Here is a 21,327-nt window from a genome sequence, read left to right as displayed (position 1 = left end):
GCAGTTACATTAACATTATGGTAGATTTTTCCAATTTAAAGAAGATACATTAAATTTTATTCTATTCAATAGAATTTTAATATTTTGTTTTATGATTATATAGTATGCATAATTAATAATGTAATTTATTACATCCCATTTCAAATCTTATACCAGAAAAAAATATATTTATCAAAACTCCTAATGAGAAATTCATAGGCAACTAAATATGCAGTATTGAGGTTATCACTTAAACAGAAAGTGTTTCAAGTGATAAGTATCAAATCAACGAAAATTATTACCTTTTCAAGTTTATTATTCACTGAATGTATTATAATCTTTATTCTATGCATATAGAACTCGTATTAAATAATTATAAATATTTAATAATATAATATCTTAAACTTACGACGTCCACAGTATTATTTATATTTTACTTTTTTTTTTTTTGCAAAAGCATACTTAACTAATTATTTGTTTATTTATGTACTTTTTAAATATATTATTTCATACATACATAAGTGTATGCACATCTTATTTTTTTCTAATTTGCTAGTTTGCTAATAATTCATTTTTATAAGATTATTGATTTTATTAAGTTAGGTATAACTTTTGTAAAATTAATACTGTTTAGTTCTCACATTTTTATAAAACATTTACAGTGTTAAACATATTTGAATAACATGTCCTCTGCAATATCTGGTAAAATGACAGACGATCTCGGGTCAGTCGCTGCATTGCGTGTAGCTCTCCAAACTTTGGCAGAACGCTGTGAAAGGCTACAATCTCGATTAGACATAGTTGAAAAAGAAAATGTTACAATAAAAAGCCAATGTACATGTCAAACAGTCAAAAACAAATCTTCAGAAGTTAGCGTTCAAGAGTTATCCTGTAAAAAGCAACAGTTGGTCGAATATTTAAGAATTGTTACAAATGAAAATCGTACATTATGGACAAAATTGTCATCGTTAGATAATCCTGCAGTTCAATCAAATGATAAAATCAAGCCAAAGAATTCTCTAGCTATCATAAACAGCTATTTAAAATATAATGGTATGAGTTAACAGTTTTGTTTATCATCAGTATAATATTAAATAAGTACCTATGTAATAATTTGCATTTATTGATTCTTTTAGTTTCCAATGTAGTTTACTAGTTTATTCAAATATTTTATAGAATGATCTATTAAATATAACACATTTATAATTTCACAGTACAGACAAATTACAAAAATAATCAAAATTTGTTCATGAATTCATTTTGTACTCTTTGTACAATATTTTCTAACAAAAAATTTATTTTTGTCATTATCATCTGTATAATTTGCCCCACTATTTAATTATTTGCAGAATGGTTATACATAATTTTTTGGAACAATTGCAGTTTAGCTCCCAAGCGATTTTTTTATTGAAACATATGTATTCCAATGAGTTAAGAACGATGGTGCAAACCATTATTTTGAAAGTTATAGCCTTTCAAATTCAAAGTATGTGATTTTACGTTTTTTTTATCGCGCGCCGCATGCGTATTTTTTTTTTTAGGATTATAATTATATTAACTAGGTAGATTCTGTGATGTGTTTCATGAAGTACTCTCGCATTCAAATGATTATACTTAAATTTAAAAGTAAAAACACAGCTAAGAGTTAAATAACAAAATTATCAAGTAAAGTGGCTCCCTTCGTCTACCGGCTCCGATCGCCAAACTCAAAGACCTCCGGACCTCGAGTTAGATGGGGGCTCGGCCTCCAAACCCCTTGGGGCTAAAATAGCCAACCGATGGGGGAGAGCGACCCCTCTGGGGTCGTGGTAGGAGAGCATACCTGACCTGCTGGCAGGCGGATGACCTAACAAGTAAATTTAACCTTGTTAGTAAAAGTAACACAAGTATAGTGACTCCCTTCGGCTGATGACTCCGATCGTCAAACTCAAGGGACCTCCCTCCGCCTACCGGCTTCGGTCGCCATACTCGATGGCCAGTTAGAGACTCAAGACCCTAAGAGTAACACAAGTTAACAGCTGTTGTATTATATGATAAGCGCGCCGCACGCTGCAATACGTACTATTTGTCATACAACCGCATACTTTGGAAGGCTATAACTTCTAAAATAATGGTTTGCACCAACTAATTTTTGCACCATCGTTCTAAACTAGTTGAAACACATGTTTCAATAAAAAAAATCGAAAAAATCGCTTGGGAGCAAAACTGCAATTGTACCAATTTTTTTGGTAGTCCTTTATAATTATTAATTTTTAATTCATCGAATTTGATTTACACCTCAATATTAATGACAAATATTTATTTAAATATGATTTGAATTAGTTAATTCTGTTATACAGTGAGTATAAAAATAAATTTGAGATAAATATCAACAATGTTGTTAGGTTTAGACAAATTAAAGAATTATTATATTGGATGAACTTTGACTGTGTCAAGTTTTAATTTTAAATTAGTTGTAATTTTGAACTATCTTATTAAATCATTTACAGCTAAATACATCAATATTTTTTTTAGATGTTGATTTCAAGATGAATTCAGATTGCATTATGGTATGTAAATTTCGATTATTTTCAATAACTATTAAAGTTAAGGTTACTTATGTCCAAGCTTATAATATCAACCTGGTAATTTCTTAAATATTATTTACCAATTAACCTTTATAACAAAAAAATATATATATATTATACCAAATAATTATCAATAATGATTTTAATTATTTTTACATTTTCTCGGTTAAATTGAACCTCTGTGTATACTAACATTGTTTTTCACAATGTGCATTATATATTATCTACTAACATTTTTGCTAATACATTATACTATATTATTATTATTTTATACCATTATAAGTATATTTAATATAATAGATAATATAACCAATAATTTTTATATTTATTAGGATACGGCTGATGATCTAATAAGTCTTCAGTATAGTTCAGATGATGAATCTTGGCCTATGTTATTGTCTGAACTCAATGCATACAAAGAAAAATTAACCTTAGCTAAACATTTACTTGCCGATCAAAATGATTTAATTTTCAATATCACTTCAAGATTTAATCTACTTGTTGAGGGTAAGTCTCATTATTTTATATTTATTTGAATCCAATACAAATTAATAAATTTATCATGTTTTTCTTCATTTACAGAAGTCAAAGTTATAAAACCTTCTGCAGAGTATCGAGATGCAGAAACATTAACTAATACTGCTTTTGATTCCACCACAGCTTGTATTTGTGGGGTCCGTGCAAAACCAGATAACCATAGTATATGCCCTTTATGTAAATTATACATTGTGGGATCTGAAGGCGATAAAATGTTTGATAAATTAGTTGAGCATGTAAGCAGTCATTTCCCAGATGAAGAACCTGAAACTATAATTGATAGTTTATCTGGACACTATTAAAAGCATTTGTGGCAGTCAAGAATCATTATTTTTATAGAAATATTTTTTATTTTGTTAATATTTATAAATGTAATATATCTACTTGATTTAATTAAATTATTAATCAAGGTGATGGATATTAATAAGATTGGTACAAATTTTATACTAAAAAGAAAAACTAGCTTAAGCTAATTCTGATGGCTGTACATCTTTTGAATCAGAGTTGCCAACAGTAGTCCTTTGTAATAAGTTTCTACAGAACCATGACGGTTTTTCCCGTTTAAGTTCAATGATTCTTTTACCCTACAATAAAATAGTATGTTAATAATTTAACAACATTTTCTAGGTAAATAGTCTTACTTTCCAAACTTCTTCTACTGGTTTTTTGGTTTTCTCTCCTTTATAAAGAACCACTACATCCTGCTCAATAGGTTCTAAGCCCAATTCTTTTTCAATGACTTCCTGAAACTGTGTAGTTTCATCCTTAACCCTCTTGTAACAATTTGCTAAAAATAAAAAAATGTATATGATAATATTATTAAGCTAAATAAGCTGTGGCATATCATCACTCACGACACAAATGACGTCTCTGATAATTATGACCGCATTGGTTACATGTGAGTAAATCTGTGCGAGGTAGTAGCATTTTGTAAAAATCATTAATACAACCAAACTTGCGTTTTAGTCTTTTCTCAATTGTACGCCTATGTTTTGGCACAGCCCAAAGAATGGAGTCGCCAAATAGCCGTTGAACATTCATAAGAGCTGGGGTAGACGATTTGAGCGTTTCCACATGATTTACAAAAGAAAGATCTGAAAACGATGGACCAAAATAAGATTAATAATATTTGTAACATGATGGGACGAGAACTCAACCAATAATAATTATTAGTGAGAGGTTTAGAAAAAAAATATACCAGGTGGAGGTGTACGTCCGAGTATCATGTGGCAAAAGGCGTCGAAATCTGTGTACAGCCGATGTTGAATCCTCCTCAGTGCCAAAAAACCTTTCATTTTTTATTATTGCTCGCGAAACGAATACTTAAGTATAGGTATAGATTTGATCAAAAGTTAGAGGAATTTGGATTACGTAGTGCACGTTTAAGTTTTTGGACTACAAGTCACAAGAATAAGATAGTAATATTACTAATTTGTTGTAAAATTTACGATGCGGTCGAATTAGTATCAGTAATCCAGTATGCTCGAATGCCTTTGATAACTCACAAGCGGCTCTTATCACCTAGCGCCTAGCGGTATTCATCATTAGCAGACGCAGCTGCATGCCTGCATCCTTATTAAATTAAATATAATGGATAAAGTATATTTAAATTTTATATTATTATAGAAATTTCCATTGTCCAAAATTCCATCCATAACATTATTTTGTCTTGTTACAATTTTTTTTAGACCGTCATTGATAGCCATTTTTTCACTTATAATTTTTGCATGGTTGAAATGTACAATATAATCATACATAAATCACAGAACAATAATAATATATTAATATGTATATTTCAACCAGGGCCCATGAGTATGAAGTTTATGATTATGATGACCAGACCATAATATGGTACCATACGTCCTAAATAAATGTAAGCACGTTTTGTTTTGTACTATCTAAGATGAAGACTCGCAAATAACTCAAATATAGATATACTGTAAACTGCTTCATACTATAAAGCAGTAGAAATTTTAATTTTTTGAAGCTACAAATAAAGGTAATACTTAAACAGGTAAACAGACTTTTGCCTGGTTTATCGTTAATGAGTATATGCTAGTGCTTTGTATGTTACTTTGTTCGAATAGTACTAAGTAGTAAGTTACTTAGTTACCTAATAAAAAATATTATCTACGAAAAACGAATAGAAAAATTCAAAATTAATATGGCATACCTAGCTCAAACTTTTTAACCTAAAATGAGCTAACAGACTACTAGCGCTCAGGATTTCCTGTGAAGAAGTTTCGTTTCTTATCTAATATCTATTCCGTATTCGCCTAACCACTATAATCTTTATGTATGCCGTATGGTTCAAACATCTATTCTATAATTTTTATGTTTCTAGGCTATTTTAATATTATGTTCATGGCCGTGATTATTGTTTTTTTTTATGACTCACTAGTTTATATCTCTACCTATAACGCCCGTGGCTCTTAGTTTGTACTCCGACTAGAATTGTGATTGTTGTGAATTCATTCATCATTGTGAGTACTGAGTAATAATGATTCATGACAAGCAGGAATATTTTCAGAAATTAGAGTATTGAACCACCTGTTTATTATTTATTATTGTTTCGTACGATTTTGTTATAATTTATTGCCGTTAGACAAACAAAAATGTTTTCTTCCGACGCCAATTATTCGAAACTCAAGACCAACTTAAGATTGGCATTAAATCGCCTAAAGTTGTTGGAAAAAAAGAAAACTGAACTAGCTCAAAAAGCGCGTAAAGAAATTGCAGATATGGTAGCAGCAGGGAAGAGTGAACGTGCCAAAATAAGAGTCGAACACATCATACGAGAAGACTACTTTGTTGAAGCATTGGAAATTGTCGAGATGTTTTGTGACGCTCTGTTATCCAGATTTGGTCTTTTACAACAATCAAAGTAAATTAATTAATCTATTGGGCACATTTTTATCTTTGAAAGCTTGTGTACTTGGATTTTTAAATGAAACCATTTTTTAATTTTTCATGCTAGGAGCTTTTGGTATGCCCGATATTAGCATGGCTATGGCTGTTGGGCTTCAAACATAGGTTCCCGTACATTTTTATTGTCTTTAATGGGAGTAGAGACTCCACGAAATACTTAACTAGTAATTTTTAGACACAATTTAAAAAAAAAAAACTGATCAATAGGCTTTTAGTGTGTCTTGCCAACACTGGGTTGATACTACAATCAAATTATTATTTTACTTAAACATATATCAGAGGTTCTGTAGCATTTAAAGTGATCAATATTTTCTTTCCATTCATATTGCGAACTTAAAGTCGATGAGTTAAGTAGGTGCTCATTTGACATTATTATTAATCATTATTGAATGTGAAATTAAAGTCTTGTTAGAATCATTTATTTATCGTCTTATGTAGCCTATCTAGGCTAATTAGGTGATTTAGCCTTTAATTTTTTTAAGATTGTATTATTAATTTAATTAATAATTTTAATTTTTAACTTTCAGAGTTTTAGATTCTTCTCTTCAAGAATCAGTTTCCAGTTTGTTATGGGTGGCTCCTCATATTCAAGCTGATGTCAGTGAAATGAAAGTGATATCTGACCAATTAACTCAAAAATTTGGTAAAAAATATACTGAGGTAAATATAGTACCTGTATATTAATCATCAATTTTATTATATTACTTTATTATATGTTTAATACTATGATTCTTGTATCATGTATTATAACATGGTAACTTATTAGTTATTATTGTTATTAGTATATTAAGGGTATTTACTATGTGTTGAATAGTGTCCAGAACATGATGCATTTTTTTTTCTTATTCCTACATTCGAGGTTTGCTTAATAGAAATTCTATTTTTGTTACGCAGAGTTCAATAGTTTTTTCAATATTTTTTTGTTGAAAGGTCTTTTTTTTTATCAATTTTGGTGAATTTTTTTTAAAATTTAAATTCAGAACTAATAATTGTACATTGTACTTAAACCTGCTCGTTCAAATGAAAATATTATGCACATACTTGAATTCTTCAATATAATATATTTAATGGTAAGAAAACATTTAAAGTTTAATATTTACTAGCCAATTACCTAATTTAACTTACTCTATTTTTTTCAGTTGAGTTCATAAAAAAATAAACCAAAACAAAATATTATTTATTTTAAGCAAGATAAATAATCTTATATAGTATTATATTTAATATGTTTATTTTTAATTTAAATCAAATATTAATTTTTTGGTGGTATTGATGCATTTTAATTTTTAACTTTTTATTAAATACAAAAAAAATTAATGTCATTTTTCATATAATTTTAAACATATTTTATAGATATAGATTGTTATAATATTGTATAGATTACCTTGAGTGCAAATTGTCTATTACTTTAAGAGGGGTTGCGCATTAAACATTTTTTATCAAAAAAGTGACATGGTGAGCCGGACCCAACCCCCTCTAATTAGTATCAATCCAGAATAATAACATTCTAATTTTTTTAAACACATTTGGTATAAAATTAATTTATGTAATCACAAAATTAAATTGATTATCTTTTTAAATAATATATTAAGATCATTTTATACTATAGAAGTATAGACTATGTTGACACAGTAAATAATTATAAACTAGCTGATCCCCGTGTATTTTGTTGCCCGTTAAAAATACCAACTCCATATGATTCAAAATTTGTGTTTAATTGTGGTTTAATACTTGGCTAGTCATATATATATATATATATATATATACCCTATCTTACACAACTTAAATTATATTCAATCATAATATTTTCTCAAATTTTTAGCTTTGTAAAGATGAAAAATTTTTTTATATTGGTACCTATAAAAAAATAATAAATTGCTAATATCTTATTCATTCATACTAAATTGTATAACCAATAGCAATCCTATAATAAACAAAAAAATTTTTATATTTGTTATATTGTAGGTATGTGTATATACCCACACCAAAATTAATTTCGCACGGAATATTCTTAGCCGGAACATAGTTTTTAACGGATCAAATATTATTAAATTATTTAAAGCCGACCCAGTGAACTATTACAATTAATACTTTCCCAGAGACGCGACCAATTCTAGACCAACTAAAACTAATTATTAAAGTAATAAAGAAGAAAAAATTATGTGAAAACAGTGCAAAAATTGGGTCATCAAAACTGGTACATTAATCCTACTGAAGTGCCTGTACATACCTATTCTGTATATAATAATATAATTAGTTCTAAGTTTATCAAACGTTGTTTAATTTCTATATTATCAATTATTACTATTCTGTAAATATTTTATGTTAACCTTTTTCAAAACGTCAAAATATTATATTCTTTTAGCCTTAAGTTTAGATGACCAATTGTCAGGAAAACTTTATAAATAAAAAAAAAAAAAAAAATTGAAGTGCCTGCCACTGTGTCATAGAATTTTCGATACGTGACAATAATTTTATGGCTTTAAATAGCAAATTCATAAATTTCTTATAAACTCTCTAAAAGTGTTGTGTAGCCTATAGCATTCTTTGATTAATATTAATAATTTGAATATTTGGAAAATCCAATAAAAAATAATTTTTAGATTCGAACTAGAAAATCCTGAAATTATCAAAATCTTTTGCGCTTTCAAATTTTTTAACTTAAGCTTTATAACATTAGTATATATTTTAATTATTAAGAATCTATCTAAACCTTTACTAAATTATCCTTACAATATTTTTCTTCTTTATTTGTTGCATATTATTATGAACACTTGTTTCCAAAACAAAAAGTGAAACAAATTTGTGCAAAATCACAGGACACAATCAAAATTAATTTAATATACCAATCTGTTAATTAGAGAAGTTTAATTTTCTACCAGTAAAGTAATCTCTAGGTTCATTCTATTTTTGTCTATGTAAACTCTTATATTGGTTTAAATTGAGGAAATATTTAAATGTACCCATTATACGTACATTGTTTCTTTCATGTCATGTATTATATTTTCAGATTATGAGCAAACATAAATTATGTATATTTATAATAATTAATAATGATTATTTATCTGTTATTCTATTTTTCTTTTTCAAATTAAATAATAATTTTTAGTTGATAAAGAATTATACATTATATTTATGAAAAATGTAATTCTTATAATTTTATTATTGACAAAAGAATAAACATATGAGATTCAGTTAATTTTTATATAATTATATTTTACCTATTATACTTAATTAAATATCAGTGAGTAGATAATAACAAACTATTAACTATTATATCATACAATTTGTTCATATTAATAATTAATGATCTTGTTTATATTTTATTATTTTTTAGGCATGCAGATCAGAAAACATGGATACTGTATCTGAAAAACTCAAGCATAAGTTGAGTCTAAGACCACCGCCGAAGATACTAGTGGAAAAATATTTAATTGAAATTTCCAAAAATTACAATGTGCCCTATGAACCTGACCTACAAGTAAGACTGATAATTATTAGTCGGTACTGTGATGATTTCTTAATGTTTATTGTAAATTTCAATCATATCAGTATTAAAAATAATTATAATAAATGCTCGGGATTTAAATTGGGATTTTCTTGATTAATTTTCAAATTGTATAATATACCATTTTTGATTTACTTGAATGTTTAAATTTTTGTTTTTAGGTCATGCAAGAATATGAACAATCTCATAGTATAGATTCTATACTTTTTGATGGTAAAAATTTAACTAATGAAAATGCCACACGACCTACAGGGTTTATTGGTTTTCCATCACAGCCCATGGCACCTATTCAAGCCCCGCCTATTAGTTATCCGGTAAGTGTAATAATTTGTAAATAAAATTCATATCTGACTTTTTTTTTTATAAATTTTAGAATATGCAAACTATGAGTTCAATGTTAGATTCAGTTCCATTGGATTTTGAAATACCGCCCTCATTACCTACAGTACCCACACCTTCTATACCACCACCACAACAGCAGCCAATTCAAAAACCACCGGCAGCTAATATAGTTAAACCTGTTCCAAAAAATCCTATTTTTTCTAATAAAAACATGGGTTTTTCAAACTTACCTGACCTTCCAAGCGTACCAACAGATATACCTACTGGTGATGTTAAAAATAAAGATGATGATGAAGAAACTGATTTTGATGAATTATTAAATAGATTTGAGGACTTAAAAAAGAACAAAAAATAAGTATTTTATTATATTATATAATTTATTATTTTTAAAATTGTATTATTGTTATTATTAAATTGACATTACTAAAATCTAAATATATATTTTCACTATTGATTACTGTTATGTCTTAATTTAGTATAGAATACATAATATAAAAGTTCAGTGTTCTATCCAAGTAAGCCATTTAATAAATAATTTTGCGGCTTTTGTTGTGTATTTGAATTAGGTGTTTTGGTTGTGGCATCTGGTTTTTTTACTCCTAATGTGCCTAATAATCCATTATTACCATTTTTTAGTATTCCATCAATTGTGTTTAAAGATAGTAAATTAACCGTCCCTTCTGTTACATCGCCTAATACACCATTTTGTAATAAATCTGGGACTGTTTTCAGTATATCAGATATTCCTGGTAAGTTGCAGTATGTTGATTGTAATATGTCTGGCACACCACCCCATAATCCCATTTCACAAAAACGGAACTTATTTTCAATACGTGAATTCTCATCAAGTACAACATAATCTGATTGTTTTGAAGAAGTGAATGAAGGCCATTCGTCACCTAATTTTTTTAATTTTGGTTTTCTGAAATTTTAATCAATTATTATGTTATGTAATATGTACCTAATTACAGTATTAAGTTTAATACTTACCCATTTTTCACAAATTCTGCTACTAATGATGTAAAATTATCTCTCATTTCAATATCTTTTTTATCTTTTAGTTCAGTTCCTGAAATCTGTTTTCCTTCAATGGACCTCACATCATACAAATATATCAATTCATCCCCATGGCCTGGCTCTCCTATTTATTCATCCATAAACATTTAAAAAAATTATATCCCTTTTGAAATAATTATACTATACCATTATCTTCAACATGTTGAGTATTTGATCCTTGAGGTACTTCTTTATTGGGATTTCCCAATATGTTTGGCAAAAACCATTTCCCTGGAGATTTAATACTGGGTTTATGCTCAAAACTATAAAAGTATGCACTGCTACGTTTTGACCATAAATGTGATGTAAAAAATGCAGGCAAGTTGAATAATGCATCTGTTGTTCCCTAAAAAGCTTATTTTAGTATAAATAGATAAATATTTTGAATGTTATATTATTCTTACCTGCATAACTTTAGTAATCTCTTTAACCCCAGTTTCAATTCTTGACGAGAATAGTTTTAAGTAATCCATATTCTCAAATAAGTTCTTTAGAGCATTGTTTACACTTCCGTTTTTGAATAAACCTGCAATTTCGCGTAATATATAAACTATAATCCTAAGTAAAATGAAAATCTAATATAAGCAGACATTTGTTTTATTTTATTTTTCCTCATGGATAAAATTTTATTTTATACTTAATCCGCATGCATTAAAACCTTTTATATTTGGAAGCAATTTCACAGTTAAAAACTGTTTTCAATATTTTAAACATTGATTCTTTTAAAAATAAAACTTAAAAATCCATATGAATAAATTTAGTTGTAATTTAAATTATATTTTTTCAATAATTTATTCTTACAAATAACAATAATATATATTAGTAAAATATTAATTAATATTTTAAGATCTTATACCAACATAAAAATAACTTGATTAATTTTATTTTATTCTATAAACTCTTCGTTTATGTGAATCATAATATTATGTTGATTTTTTAATAAACAAATGTTTTATTGATTTACCTGTGTTAGTATTAAGCACTTTCTGTGGCAGTACTTTATTAACATACTCTGGTATTTTATTCAAATTGTCTAATACTTGATTTCTGTATTTTCCTAACAATAAACTTAATAAATTATACTGATTTTACAATGTAGTATTAAAATTGTAATTAGTAATGTTTTTCATTAAAAAAAAAATGACTATGTAATATCGAGATTTAAAAAATACATTATATTTTAATGCTTACCCAAAATTCCTGATTTAGTTTCTAACTTATTAACACCAGTAAGCATTGGTATTATGGGCAATTTGTGTTTCTTCAACAAACGAAGTGGTGAATCTATGATGAAAAATGGTAAAAAACGGCCATCATTGTTACCTTCCACAGCAGGACCGACATTTAACAAGCTACCCAATCCAGTTAAGTATCCTTCTTTTCCTAATTTTGTATTCTAAGCAGTAGGTAAAGAATAAATGTACATTTTTAAAATAAGAAAATATATTTACTTACTTGATATTTATAATCGGAGTTAATAATAGTTTGAATTGATAACATTTGTAAACATCTAATTGCTTCTAATGGTACAGATTGATCACATCCTAGTAATGTAGTCATATTTTTATATGTTTGCTTTGGTACAGGATCTACTGCAAATGCAGAGAGTGGGCTTCCACTCATTGCAAAAATTCCACTTATCATTCCTGTTGAACAATTTTTTTTTAATCATATATATTATTAGCTAATATTTTATTTTACAATTTATTTTAATAAGTACCTTTTGTAAAATCTGACATTGTCAGTAATGTTGCCGCACTAGCTCCACTACCTTGACCAGACACAACTATTCGTTCTGGATCTCCATTAAAATAATTAATATATTCATTAACCCATTTAATAGCAGCACGCATGTCAAACAATCCGACATTTCCAGGAAGATTTTTAACATTACTTGTAAGCCAACCTAAATTGTATAACGCAACAATTGCATAGTTTTTAGTCTATTTAAACTGTTTTTATATGAATAAACTATAATGTTTACCTAATGATCCAAGTCTATACTGTATTGTAACTACAATAATATTATTTTTCACTAAATGGGCAGGTCCATATTGTAGAGCCGAACCACTAAAGAAACCTCCTCCGTGTATCCAAATCAATACTGGAATATTTGAGTTATTGAGTTTTTTCTGTAATTACATTTTTAACAAAATGAAAATTAACAGATATACAATAATTCCTGTGAATACTCCTTACCAACGGAGTAAAAACATTGAGAAATAAACAATCTTCGCTTCCAACTAGTCCAGTGCCATCAGAGCTCAATTGTGGGCAAGGAGATCCAAATTTAGTGGCATCAACTTCTCCAGAAAGACGAACAAGAGATGGACGCTAAAAATAAAATAAATAATTGTTTAATGTTGTGGAAATGTTCATAACACAGGTAATTCTACTTATGTTTTCTTCATTAATTAGTACAGTAAGTTTAATATTTACAAACTAAAAATGTAAACTATAGCATAACCACTAGCTATTGATAGGTTCTTGATATTTTTGCATTTTATGACTAAAGCTTAAAGGCTTTAATAGTTCAAATAATATTATATCAGATTATTCAAGCAGTAAACTCTAAATATACTTCACAATATGAACCAAATTAGATATTTTATAGTATATTAATTATTAGAGTAAGAGAAAGTAAATATTTAATTAATAAAATTGAAAAAATATTATAATAACTACTCTAGGTATTTATGGATAATAGTACGCTTTGGCCTTTATAAGCTATAAGGCAGTGGGTACGGAATCCGCGGACTATATTTTGTCCAGGTTTCCTAAGCAATTTTCATGATTCATCTTGCTCATTATACCTACGACCTACGTATTTTCATATTTAGTTTCATTCACTCTTAACTACTGAAAAATTAACTCACACAATGTTAAACAAGAATAACACAATAAATTAAATTTTGAGCGTAGTTATTTAGTATATAAAAATTAAATACTTGGTAATTTAAAATTTTAATAGATTGGTACCTATATTATATGGATGTTACTACTCATTGAAATGTACCAAGTTATATAGACACTTGACTTACCGACTATTATAGCATAGTGGCGTTAATATAAAAATTTTGGCCAGATACAAAAAATACAGAGCCCATTTAGGCATTTCCTACAAAAAAAAATAAAAAATGCTCTGCAGTAGGTATACCCATTCTGGAAGGGTCTATTATATTCCTAATTTAAGCCTATAGAAAAGTCTCCAGTACCTACATTAAGACCCCTAATTAAAGGTTGGTAAGTATATAGTACCCATATTAGAAACTGCGACTAAAGCAGGCACGTATCTAGGGCCTTATCTTGGGGGGGGGAGGGATATTTTTTTAGGAATAGTTAAAATCCTTCATTATACATTTTTATTAAAAGTGCCGGTATGCTCTCGTATAAAAAAAAATCGATTGTAGGTTTATTATTATAATTTATTAAATTATTTGTATGCTGGAAATTTATGTCTTGCTGTTGTCAAAATAGACCATTATACAGGATTGATGGAGGGAGGGTGCGATTGCCCCCACCGCCCCGCTCAAATGCGTACCTGAACTAAAGTCAGATTTATGAGTTAGTTTTTGTCTCAAACAATTCTCGAATAGTTGATAACCTATTTATTTATGTACGAGGACTCATACTTAACCACCAGTTAGGTTATTGATATTTAGTTTGTTGTTTTTGTTATCTTGGTATAATGGGACATTCGGACATTGCCATATGCTAATGCTTTTATGCTTAAAAAAATTGAATAAATAATGAACTTAAAATTTACGATTGCAAGGACTAATTTACATAGTTGGCAGAGGGGAGGAAGGCTATAATGTCCCTTGGGTTACCGCCAAGTCTGCCTAAATATGACATAACATTATAGGTGCTTACTGGTTACTGCCTATCAATAAAGGTCTTCTAATATTCTGAAATAGAATTTGACACGCCACCCGTTTCCGCCTTACCTGAAACCTGAGTCTTCCCACCGGTGGTTCGGCGTACCTGATGCCTTTGTACGCGTAATAGCCTTCGGGTTCCTCGACGCCGGTGACCGTGGCCGATCGGTAGTCGTCTTGCACGAGTACCACATTATTTTCGGACTTGCGGGACGGTTGGCTGACGTTGAACCCATCGGATTCCGGTAACAGCGACGGATATCCGCCAACGATTCTCTTTTGCCGCGATAGGGCGTCGCAAAACGTCAATAAGACCCCAAGCGCCAAACCGGTCCGGAACAGCATAGCAACAGAACTGACAACTACCTTATATACGAATTATACTTGTATTATATTATTACGCGATGTTAATTTCCAAGTACGGCTAGCGAGCACCTCTATTTATTGCTGAATCGTGTCGACTGCAGGCCGAGCTGATTTCGTATGGTATACTGGCTAAATGGCAAATTGTTCAGCGATGACGCCGAGATAGGTACCTTACCCATACCTATAATAATACTGCTGTTTATACTATATAGTATATACTTAAAATGGTAGGTGATATTATAATGGCTGTGCGTAATGTATATTCATATTTCATTACCTAATAAATTTGACAAACCTGTTTACCTCACCTTGGTCAAGGTTACACAAGAATTTTATTTAGATACCTTCCTACATATACGTACGTTAATTGGTTAATATATTAATAGGAGGTCGCCCGTTACCCGTACCGCTGATACATATTCGCACATCTCGATCGTAAATCGACGATGAGTAGTTAATAGTTATTACTAAACAGTAAACAAAACAAGTCCCTTATTTTTTTTTACAAGAGTAACTTTGACTTCAGCCACGGGATCGATAGCCCCACCAGCCTAATTTAGCCAGGAGCATATATATTATTTATATGAAGTCCAACCTAACCTAACATACAAAATGTACGTTCAGCCAGTGTTCGGAACGTTCACTAAAAAAATTAATTCGTTCACGTTTACGTTCAGTCCTTAAAAAAGGAACTCGTTCACGTTCACGTTCATGTTTTTTTCAAACGAACGCGTTCACGTTCACGTTCTTTGAAAAAATGAACGCGTTCATAAGGTCGTTCATATAATTTTTTGTTTATAAATAGTTTACCAGCAGTTAGTATAAAAACCCATAAACATATAGGTCTCAACCAAAAAATAAAAACAATTTAGACTTTAGAGCATAAACATTTTCTAAAGTATCTAAATTATATACATATTAACATATTATATTTATTAAATAGTAAATAAATTTAGCATCTTCAAAATCGTTCAAATTCATTAAAAATACAAACGCCGTTCACGTTCACGTTCTATTTTTAAAAAATGAGCGACATTCGCGTATCGTTCACTAACTATGAACGTGAACGTGTGAACATGCGTTCATGAACGACGTTCTTTCCAAACACTGCGTTCAGCAGAACACTTTTATAGCTGCTTTATTAGTCTAAATACTATATATAAAGTGAATCGACCTATATTATAAAAATTGACGTAAAAAACAATATGTGTATATTTGTTTTTGGATTTTTTATGATAATTCAATTTTTATTAAATTTGGGTATGTAATACCTAGCTATATCATAAATTAAAAATGCTCATAACAAAAACAGAATTATCGTAAACGTTCTATATATACAGACACAGATAATGTTCTAACTTGTCTAACTTGTAAGATATTATCAAGTTTCATAATAGGTCGATGATCGATTCACTCTAGTTTTTAAACTAATATAGATGTGATCTGCTAAGCGTTAAGCGTACCTATATTACATCTAGTATGTCACGTACTTATAGTACTTGTAAAACGGAGATAACAAATTTCTTATATAGTATTTTATTAACTATATACCTACCTACTTGTAAGCCTCATAGATCTATATTAAACTTGGGCAAAGTCCGAGTGTACCAGTTGCTACATTTTATTATCGATGGGACTATCGGACTATGGGAGGAATGAGTAGGTATTCAGCCATTTGGGTATTCTAATCGAATAATATGAAACGACAATGACAGCGATAGGAAGGATTTTACAAATTAACCATGCAGATAGTCAATAACAATGAAAGCTTTACTACTACCCGAAGAGGAATCTCTTTATTATTACCACCATTTTAACTTCTAGTACATAATATTTTATCAATGTTATTAAAATCAAACATCTTTATATTTTATTGTATTAATGTCATCATGTAGATATTTAAAAAAGTGCTTATACTTCAATATTTGTATATAAAGTTAGTTACTTGTTTGTATTTATGATAGCCGAAAAATATTGTTATTGATATAAATTTCACGAAACGGTTTTGTATTAAAATGTCCGTATTTTTTTTTTTTTTGTTTTTCCCAATTTATTATTAACAAAACTACGGAGAATTTTTTAATTTTTATCTCTAAAAATGCGAACTAGATTCATTTTTTCTACTAGAAAAGATATTGAAATTGAAAATCGAAACATTTTTTCTACTATTAAACCTCACTGTCCAAAAAACGTGCGTACAGAGTACCTATATGCGCTAATATATTCTGTAAACAGGGATCATGGGACAGACACTTTTTTAGAGCACATACAATTAACAGTCCTAAATTAATCAAATTGATCATCATAAATGTTTTTATTGCGATTTAGTACGAGCATTTATTTAGAGTGGCATTTATATTTTTGGGGAACACATTTTATCAGCTCCATGCTGCAAGTGGGTACACTCATGGGCATAGCTTGCTCTAATTAACAAGGGGGACTTAAGTCCTTGATTATTTTTATTAAACTATGCTAAAATTTAATGTATTGAAATACAACATCAATAGCCATTACAGTTATATACGTATATAAATATTTAAAATGTACATAGCCAATCAATTAATATGCAATGTATATTTATTGAATTATGATTGAGAAGTGAGTATACCTACATTAAAAAAAAAAAATTTTAAATTAAAATTTTATTATTATATTATACATCAATACTCTTGATACAAATAAACGTAGGCAGGATTAATGAAATTGACCTAAGCTTTTAAATAAAAAACATTTTATTTGAATGTAGGTACCTACTCTTATGATAAAATATGCAAGTCAATCCTACGTTTATTTGTATTGAATATATTTAAAATATCTTCAGTTTTTATTTATGAAGATAAGTCTCGTTCAATTTGTAGAATAGAGAGGTTTGAAAACCGATCATTCATCTTTGTACTTCTGAATTCTGATCCGTGTATTTATGCTTTTCATAACTGAAAAAGATCGTTCACATGATGCAGATGAGAAGAAATGAAACTGGGAATAATAATTATTGGACGAATTAGCTACTGGGTAGTTAGGTTAGATTCAGCGATTCTGCGATAACATTCTTTTCACTGCACGGCGCCGAGCATCATCTGTTTTCGATAATCAGCGATGGCCGGTAGTTGGTGTAACAAAATATATGTTTATAATATATTGAAGTATATACTATTTTATGTTAATTTAAAAGTATAGACTATTATAGCTAGACTTAGATAAAAGAGTACTAACCTAACCTAGGGGGACTGAACCACTAATTGGGGGGGACTATAGTCCACTTAGTCCCCCCTCATCCTACGGCCATGGGTACACTAATTATCTCGAAAGGAATCAATATTTTTTTTTTTAACTTTAATAGGTTTATGTTTTTCTAAAACAGTATAATATTTAAATTTTTTTCACCTTAATATTTATTGGTGAAACCACAATTAACTTTGGTAACATATAGGTATGAATGTATGATTAAAATATCATGAATTAATAAAACCATTTTTTTCATGAATTTATGTGTTAACATTTTTATTTTTTGTTGATTGGCTTCTGAGATACAGCTCCTCAAAGTATTGGTGGTATTTACTATTTTTCCAATAAATGTAAAGACTAATTAATTAAAGATTACTTATGTACTTTGAACCCTAATCGTTTATTAACATATCGACTAATTGGAATAATTGGATTTATTTTGTTACATTTTGCATTTGGTATAGTAACTTATAACTAATGGTATTATAATATATAATAATTACTAATTAGTAACTAACAAGTAAAAACTCGAAGTATAAAATAAATTGGTAAATGGGTTCCAAATAAATAAAAGTATTGAATAAATGGGGTTAATTTTAATCAATCCAAATAGGCTGTTATCTAGTTTTTTGATAAAAAGATTTGTATACAGTTACCTATATTAAATTATAAACAATATACTATACAAAAATGTGTGGCTTGATGCCCTGATGTGGCAAGGTGTTTGGTCTCAGTCACAAATGTGTTCTGAAGTCGAGCATCACCAGGTGTAACTAGTTATCAATTGGGTGACCACCCAATACATAAATCCTTACCACACATGACACATACACATGTTCTAACCAACCGAAACCCTCCCCCGCAAGTTTAAAACCTACCAAAATAATTTTTAGGCTAATGATTATCGATATTGAAGCCTTATATCATTATTAATAAAAAAAATATATTATAGCTAGTTCACGGAATTACAGAATTATGACTATATTTTTTTTTTGCGTAGATTTAATAATTTGAGTGAAACACGATTGTGGACGATTACTATAATATGACAAAAAATATTATTTTGCACCCAAAAAGAGACACGACTCCGGAAGTAATTTAGTAAAACGTTGCCAAGTTGAGTGAAGTTATCTAGTTCAACGATTTTTAAATTTAATGATCGGCTTATTGTTAGGATTTCTAGTGTGCATCGACTACAACATGGTTAATTGGTTTAAGATAAATATCTACGCGTGATTACGAAAAGTATATAATATTAATAATAATAACAATATAAATAAAAATACAATTGTTGATAATTGAAAATTAATGTCCCTATAACGACACTGATGTCATCGTATTTCTATAACATCTACAATATTATGATTATAAAAAGTTAAAAATCAAAAATTAAAGTGTTATAGGTATATGTTGAATAAATTAAAATACTATAAACGCTTATTGTACAGTGTACATACCTATTCATAAAATTCCACAATATTAATACAATTACAAAAGTATGAAAAAAGTTAGTTTAAAAATCAAAAATAGTTACATTTATATATTCTTTCTTCTGTAATGATAACTAATAGTTTTTAAAAAGGTATTCCAATACGCAGCGCCGTCAGGTTTTGCGAGGCCCTGGTAATAAAATCTTTAAAACTGACCACAATCACGTTTAATACATTTTTTACTATTCAATTCAAATTAAATGTTATACTTTTATTTTTACATGCGAATTAAATATTTAAGAATTAATTTCTAAAAACTATTAAATATTTTTAGCTTACACTGTTTAGTAACTAATATTACTAATATTATTGATTTTAATACAATTAAATATCATAATATTATTAATATTATTATTATAAAAAATATTGTTTAATAAATTATTATAATAGATTTTAAATATTATAGTTTACGAAAAATAACGAAAAACAACGAAAACCGCGAGTCCCCGCCAAATCAGACATTTGTCGGGTTCACGCGACGGCGCTGCTAATACGTTTTAATGATTTTTAGAATCATTATAGCTCTGAATAGTTAATTTGATTAAAGTAATTTTAATACGCCAAGAATTCCCACATTATCAAAGTATTATTTATAAATTTGGCAACATTTGTCCGCAATTGTGTTATTAAAAAGGTCGCCCTGATAAGTATCGTTCGCAGTCGTGATTTCCGAATAATTTTGTCATTTTACGAATAAGTAAGATAAATTTACAAATTTAAAAATCAAAATACTCATTTATAAAACATTACTCTATAACCTGTATCTGGAGTCTGGACCTATGGTTTCTAATATTGGTACCAAGCCAAATACTAAAATTTAGTAAAATTCGTTCTTTCCAGAGCATATAGCTTAACGTAGAATAATTAATATAATGTACTGAGGTCCGCCTCTCACGGACAATGATACTCTACATAATGCTAATCTTAAGCTTGACCTCGAGCACGAAGAAGCTAAAACATTTTATAAAAGATTTCAGTGATTTCACATCAGACTAGTCTCCTACTTTAATCCCTTAAGCAGAAATACATTCTGTACGTCACGAATTTCAAGACGACTTCAACGCAACTTGTGTCGTAGTCTATTAACAATACAAAAATTTATAAACTTATAAAATAATTTATATCATAGTTTCATTGTTATTTTAACGTTATTATTGTTGCTTAACTAATGTATATTTTCTTCATAAAAAAAAGACATTTCTCATTAATATTATTTCCCACTAGTGAGCGTGAACTAGAACTACCTATAGGTTAGGTACCTACATTGTTTCCAATGAACCTATCTAGATTTATGATTAGTAGGTACATTTTTGTAAACAGTAAACTTATACACTGCTTAATTAGCTGATGCAAACTTATTGTACAATGATGCTATTATTGGTCATTACTCATTGACAACTAAAATATTATATAGTATACAATATAGTCTATAACATAAAATAACTATCGGTCAA

The 21,327-nt window shown here is 28.7% G+C and overlaps 4 protein-coding genes across 6 annotated transcripts; 2 read left to right on the top strand and 2 right to left on the bottom strand.

Annotated features, from left to right (window-relative positions):
* The first annotated feature begins 331 nt into the window (after positions 1-331).
* On the top strand, positions 332-3,510 carry spn-F (C2H2-type zinc binding domain-containing protein spindle-F). Of its 2 annotated transcripts, XM_089219536.1 has the most exons (5): positions 332-582; positions 642-1,032; positions 2,494-2,528; positions 2,879-3,053; positions 3,129-3,510. In XM_089219536.1, exons 2-5 carry the CDS (start codon positions 663-665, stop codon positions 3,383-3,385), a joined length of 837 nt encoding a protein of 278 aa, XP_089075662.1. In that variant the 5' UTR covers positions 332-582; positions 642-662; the 3' UTR covers positions 3,386-3,510. The 2 variants fall into 2 exon arrangements, with proteins under 2 accessions (XP_089075662.1, XP_089075661.1); XM_089219535.1 differs by having other exon boundaries at positions 509-1,032.
* mRpL32 (mitochondrial ribosomal protein L32) lies at positions 3,411-4,561 on the bottom strand. The gene is made up of 4 exons (XM_015508001.2): positions 4,282-4,561; positions 3,938-4,177; positions 3,725-3,870; positions 3,411-3,667 (listed from the first exon to the last, which is right to left on the bottom strand). The coding sequence occupies exons 1-4, from the start codon at positions 4,376-4,378 to the stop codon at positions 3,548-3,550; spliced, it is 603 nt and encodes a 200-aa protein (XP_015363487.2). The 5' UTR covers positions 4,379-4,561; the 3' UTR covers positions 3,411-3,547.
* An 811-nt stretch (positions 4,562-5,372) lies between these two features.
* Positions 5,373-10,312, top strand: Ist1 (increased sodium tolerance 1-like protein). Its single transcript, XM_015507995.2, has 5 exons — positions 5,373-5,967; positions 6,539-6,671; positions 9,346-9,489; positions 9,678-9,830; positions 9,890-10,312. Exons 1-5 carry the CDS (start codon positions 5,699-5,701, stop codon positions 10,211-10,213), a joined length of 1,023 nt encoding a protein of 340 aa, XP_015363481.1. The 5' UTR covers positions 5,373-5,698; the 3' UTR covers positions 10,214-10,312.
* Positions 10,215-15,337, bottom strand: LOC107161563 (fatty acyl-CoA hydrolase precursor, medium chain). 2 transcript variants are annotated; one of them, XM_015508017.2, is made up of 12 exons: positions 15,228-15,337; positions 14,862-15,158; positions 13,114-13,248; positions 12,899-13,046; positions 12,635-12,820; positions 12,370-12,560; positions 12,106-12,310; positions 11,879-11,971; positions 11,319-11,440; positions 11,062-11,260; positions 10,849-10,999; positions 10,215-10,780 (listed from the first exon to the last, which is right to left on the bottom strand). In XM_015508017.2, exons 2-12 carry the CDS (start codon positions 15,135-15,137, stop codon positions 10,366-10,368), a joined length of 2,121 nt encoding a protein of 706 aa, XP_015363503.1. In that variant the 5' UTR covers positions 15,138-15,158; positions 15,228-15,337; the 3' UTR covers positions 10,215-10,365. The 2 variants fall into 2 exon arrangements, with proteins under 2 accessions (XP_015363503.1, XP_015363502.1); XM_015508016.2 differs by having other exon boundaries at positions 14,862-15,333.
* Positions 15,338-21,327: the final 5,990 nt, after the last annotated feature.

The sequence above is a fragment of the Diuraphis noxia genome, unplaced genomic scaffold (assembly GCF_037042655.1).
Source record: "Diuraphis noxia isolate RWA-SAM2 unplaced genomic scaffold, SU_Dnox_SAM2 contig0002, whole genome shotgun sequence".
Classification (NCBI taxonomy): domain Eukaryota; kingdom Metazoa; phylum Arthropoda; class Insecta; order Hemiptera; family Aphididae; genus Diuraphis; species Diuraphis noxia.
Note: the sequence above shows the minus strand (reverse complement) of the source record. Positions and strands in the feature narration are given on the sequence as shown.

Excerpts from the sequence above, each read along its gene's own strand:
- spn-F (XM_089219536.1), top strand. The coding sequence starts at position 663 with ATGTCCTCTGCAATATCTGGTAAAATGACAGACGATCTCGGGTCAGTC. Across the intron at positions 1,033-2,493 it reads CAGCTATTTAAAATATAATG|ATGTTGATTTCAAGATGAAT; the intron begins GTATGAGTTAAC and ends TATTTTTTTTAG. Across the intron at positions 2,529-2,878 it reads TGAATTCAGATTGCATTATG|GATACGGCTGATGATCTAAT; the intron begins GTATGTAAATTT and ends TATATTTATTAG.
- mRpL32 (XM_015508001.2), bottom strand. The coding sequence starts at position 4,378 with ATGAAAGGTTTTTTGGCACTGAGGAGGATTCAACATCGGCTGTACACA. Across the intron at positions 4,178-4,281 it reads CGGACGTACACCTCCACCTG|ATCTTTCTTTTGTAAATCAT; the intron begins GTATATTTTTTT and ends CATCGTTTTCAG. Across the intron at positions 3,668-3,724 it reads CAGTAGAAGAAGTTTGGAAA|GGTAAAAGAATCATTGAACT; the intron begins GTAAGACTATTT and ends ATTTTATTGTAG.
- Ist1 (XM_015507995.2), top strand. The coding sequence starts at position 5,699 with ATGTTTTCTTCCGACGCCAATTATTCGAAACTCAAGACCAACTTAAGA. Across the intron at positions 5,968-6,538 it reads GGTCTTTTACAACAATCAAA|AGTTTTAGATTCTTCTCTTC; the intron begins GTAAATTAATTA and ends TTTAACTTTCAG. Across the intron at positions 6,672-9,345 it reads TTGGTAAAAAATATACTGAG|GCATGCAGATCAGAAAACAT; the intron begins GTAAATATAGTA and ends ATTATTTTTTAG.
- LOC107161563 (XM_015508017.2), bottom strand. The coding sequence starts at position 15,137 with ATGCTGTTCCGGACCGGTTTGGCGCTTGGGGTCTTATTGACGTTTTGC. Across the intron at positions 12,821-12,898 it reads GTATAGACTTGGATCATTAG|GTTGGCTTACAAGTAATGTT; the intron begins GTAAACATTATA and ends TATACAATTTAG. Across the intron at positions 11,261-11,318 it reads AGATTACTAAAGTTATGCAG|GGAACAACAGATGCATTATT; the intron begins GTAAGAATAATA and ends TAAGCTTTTTAG.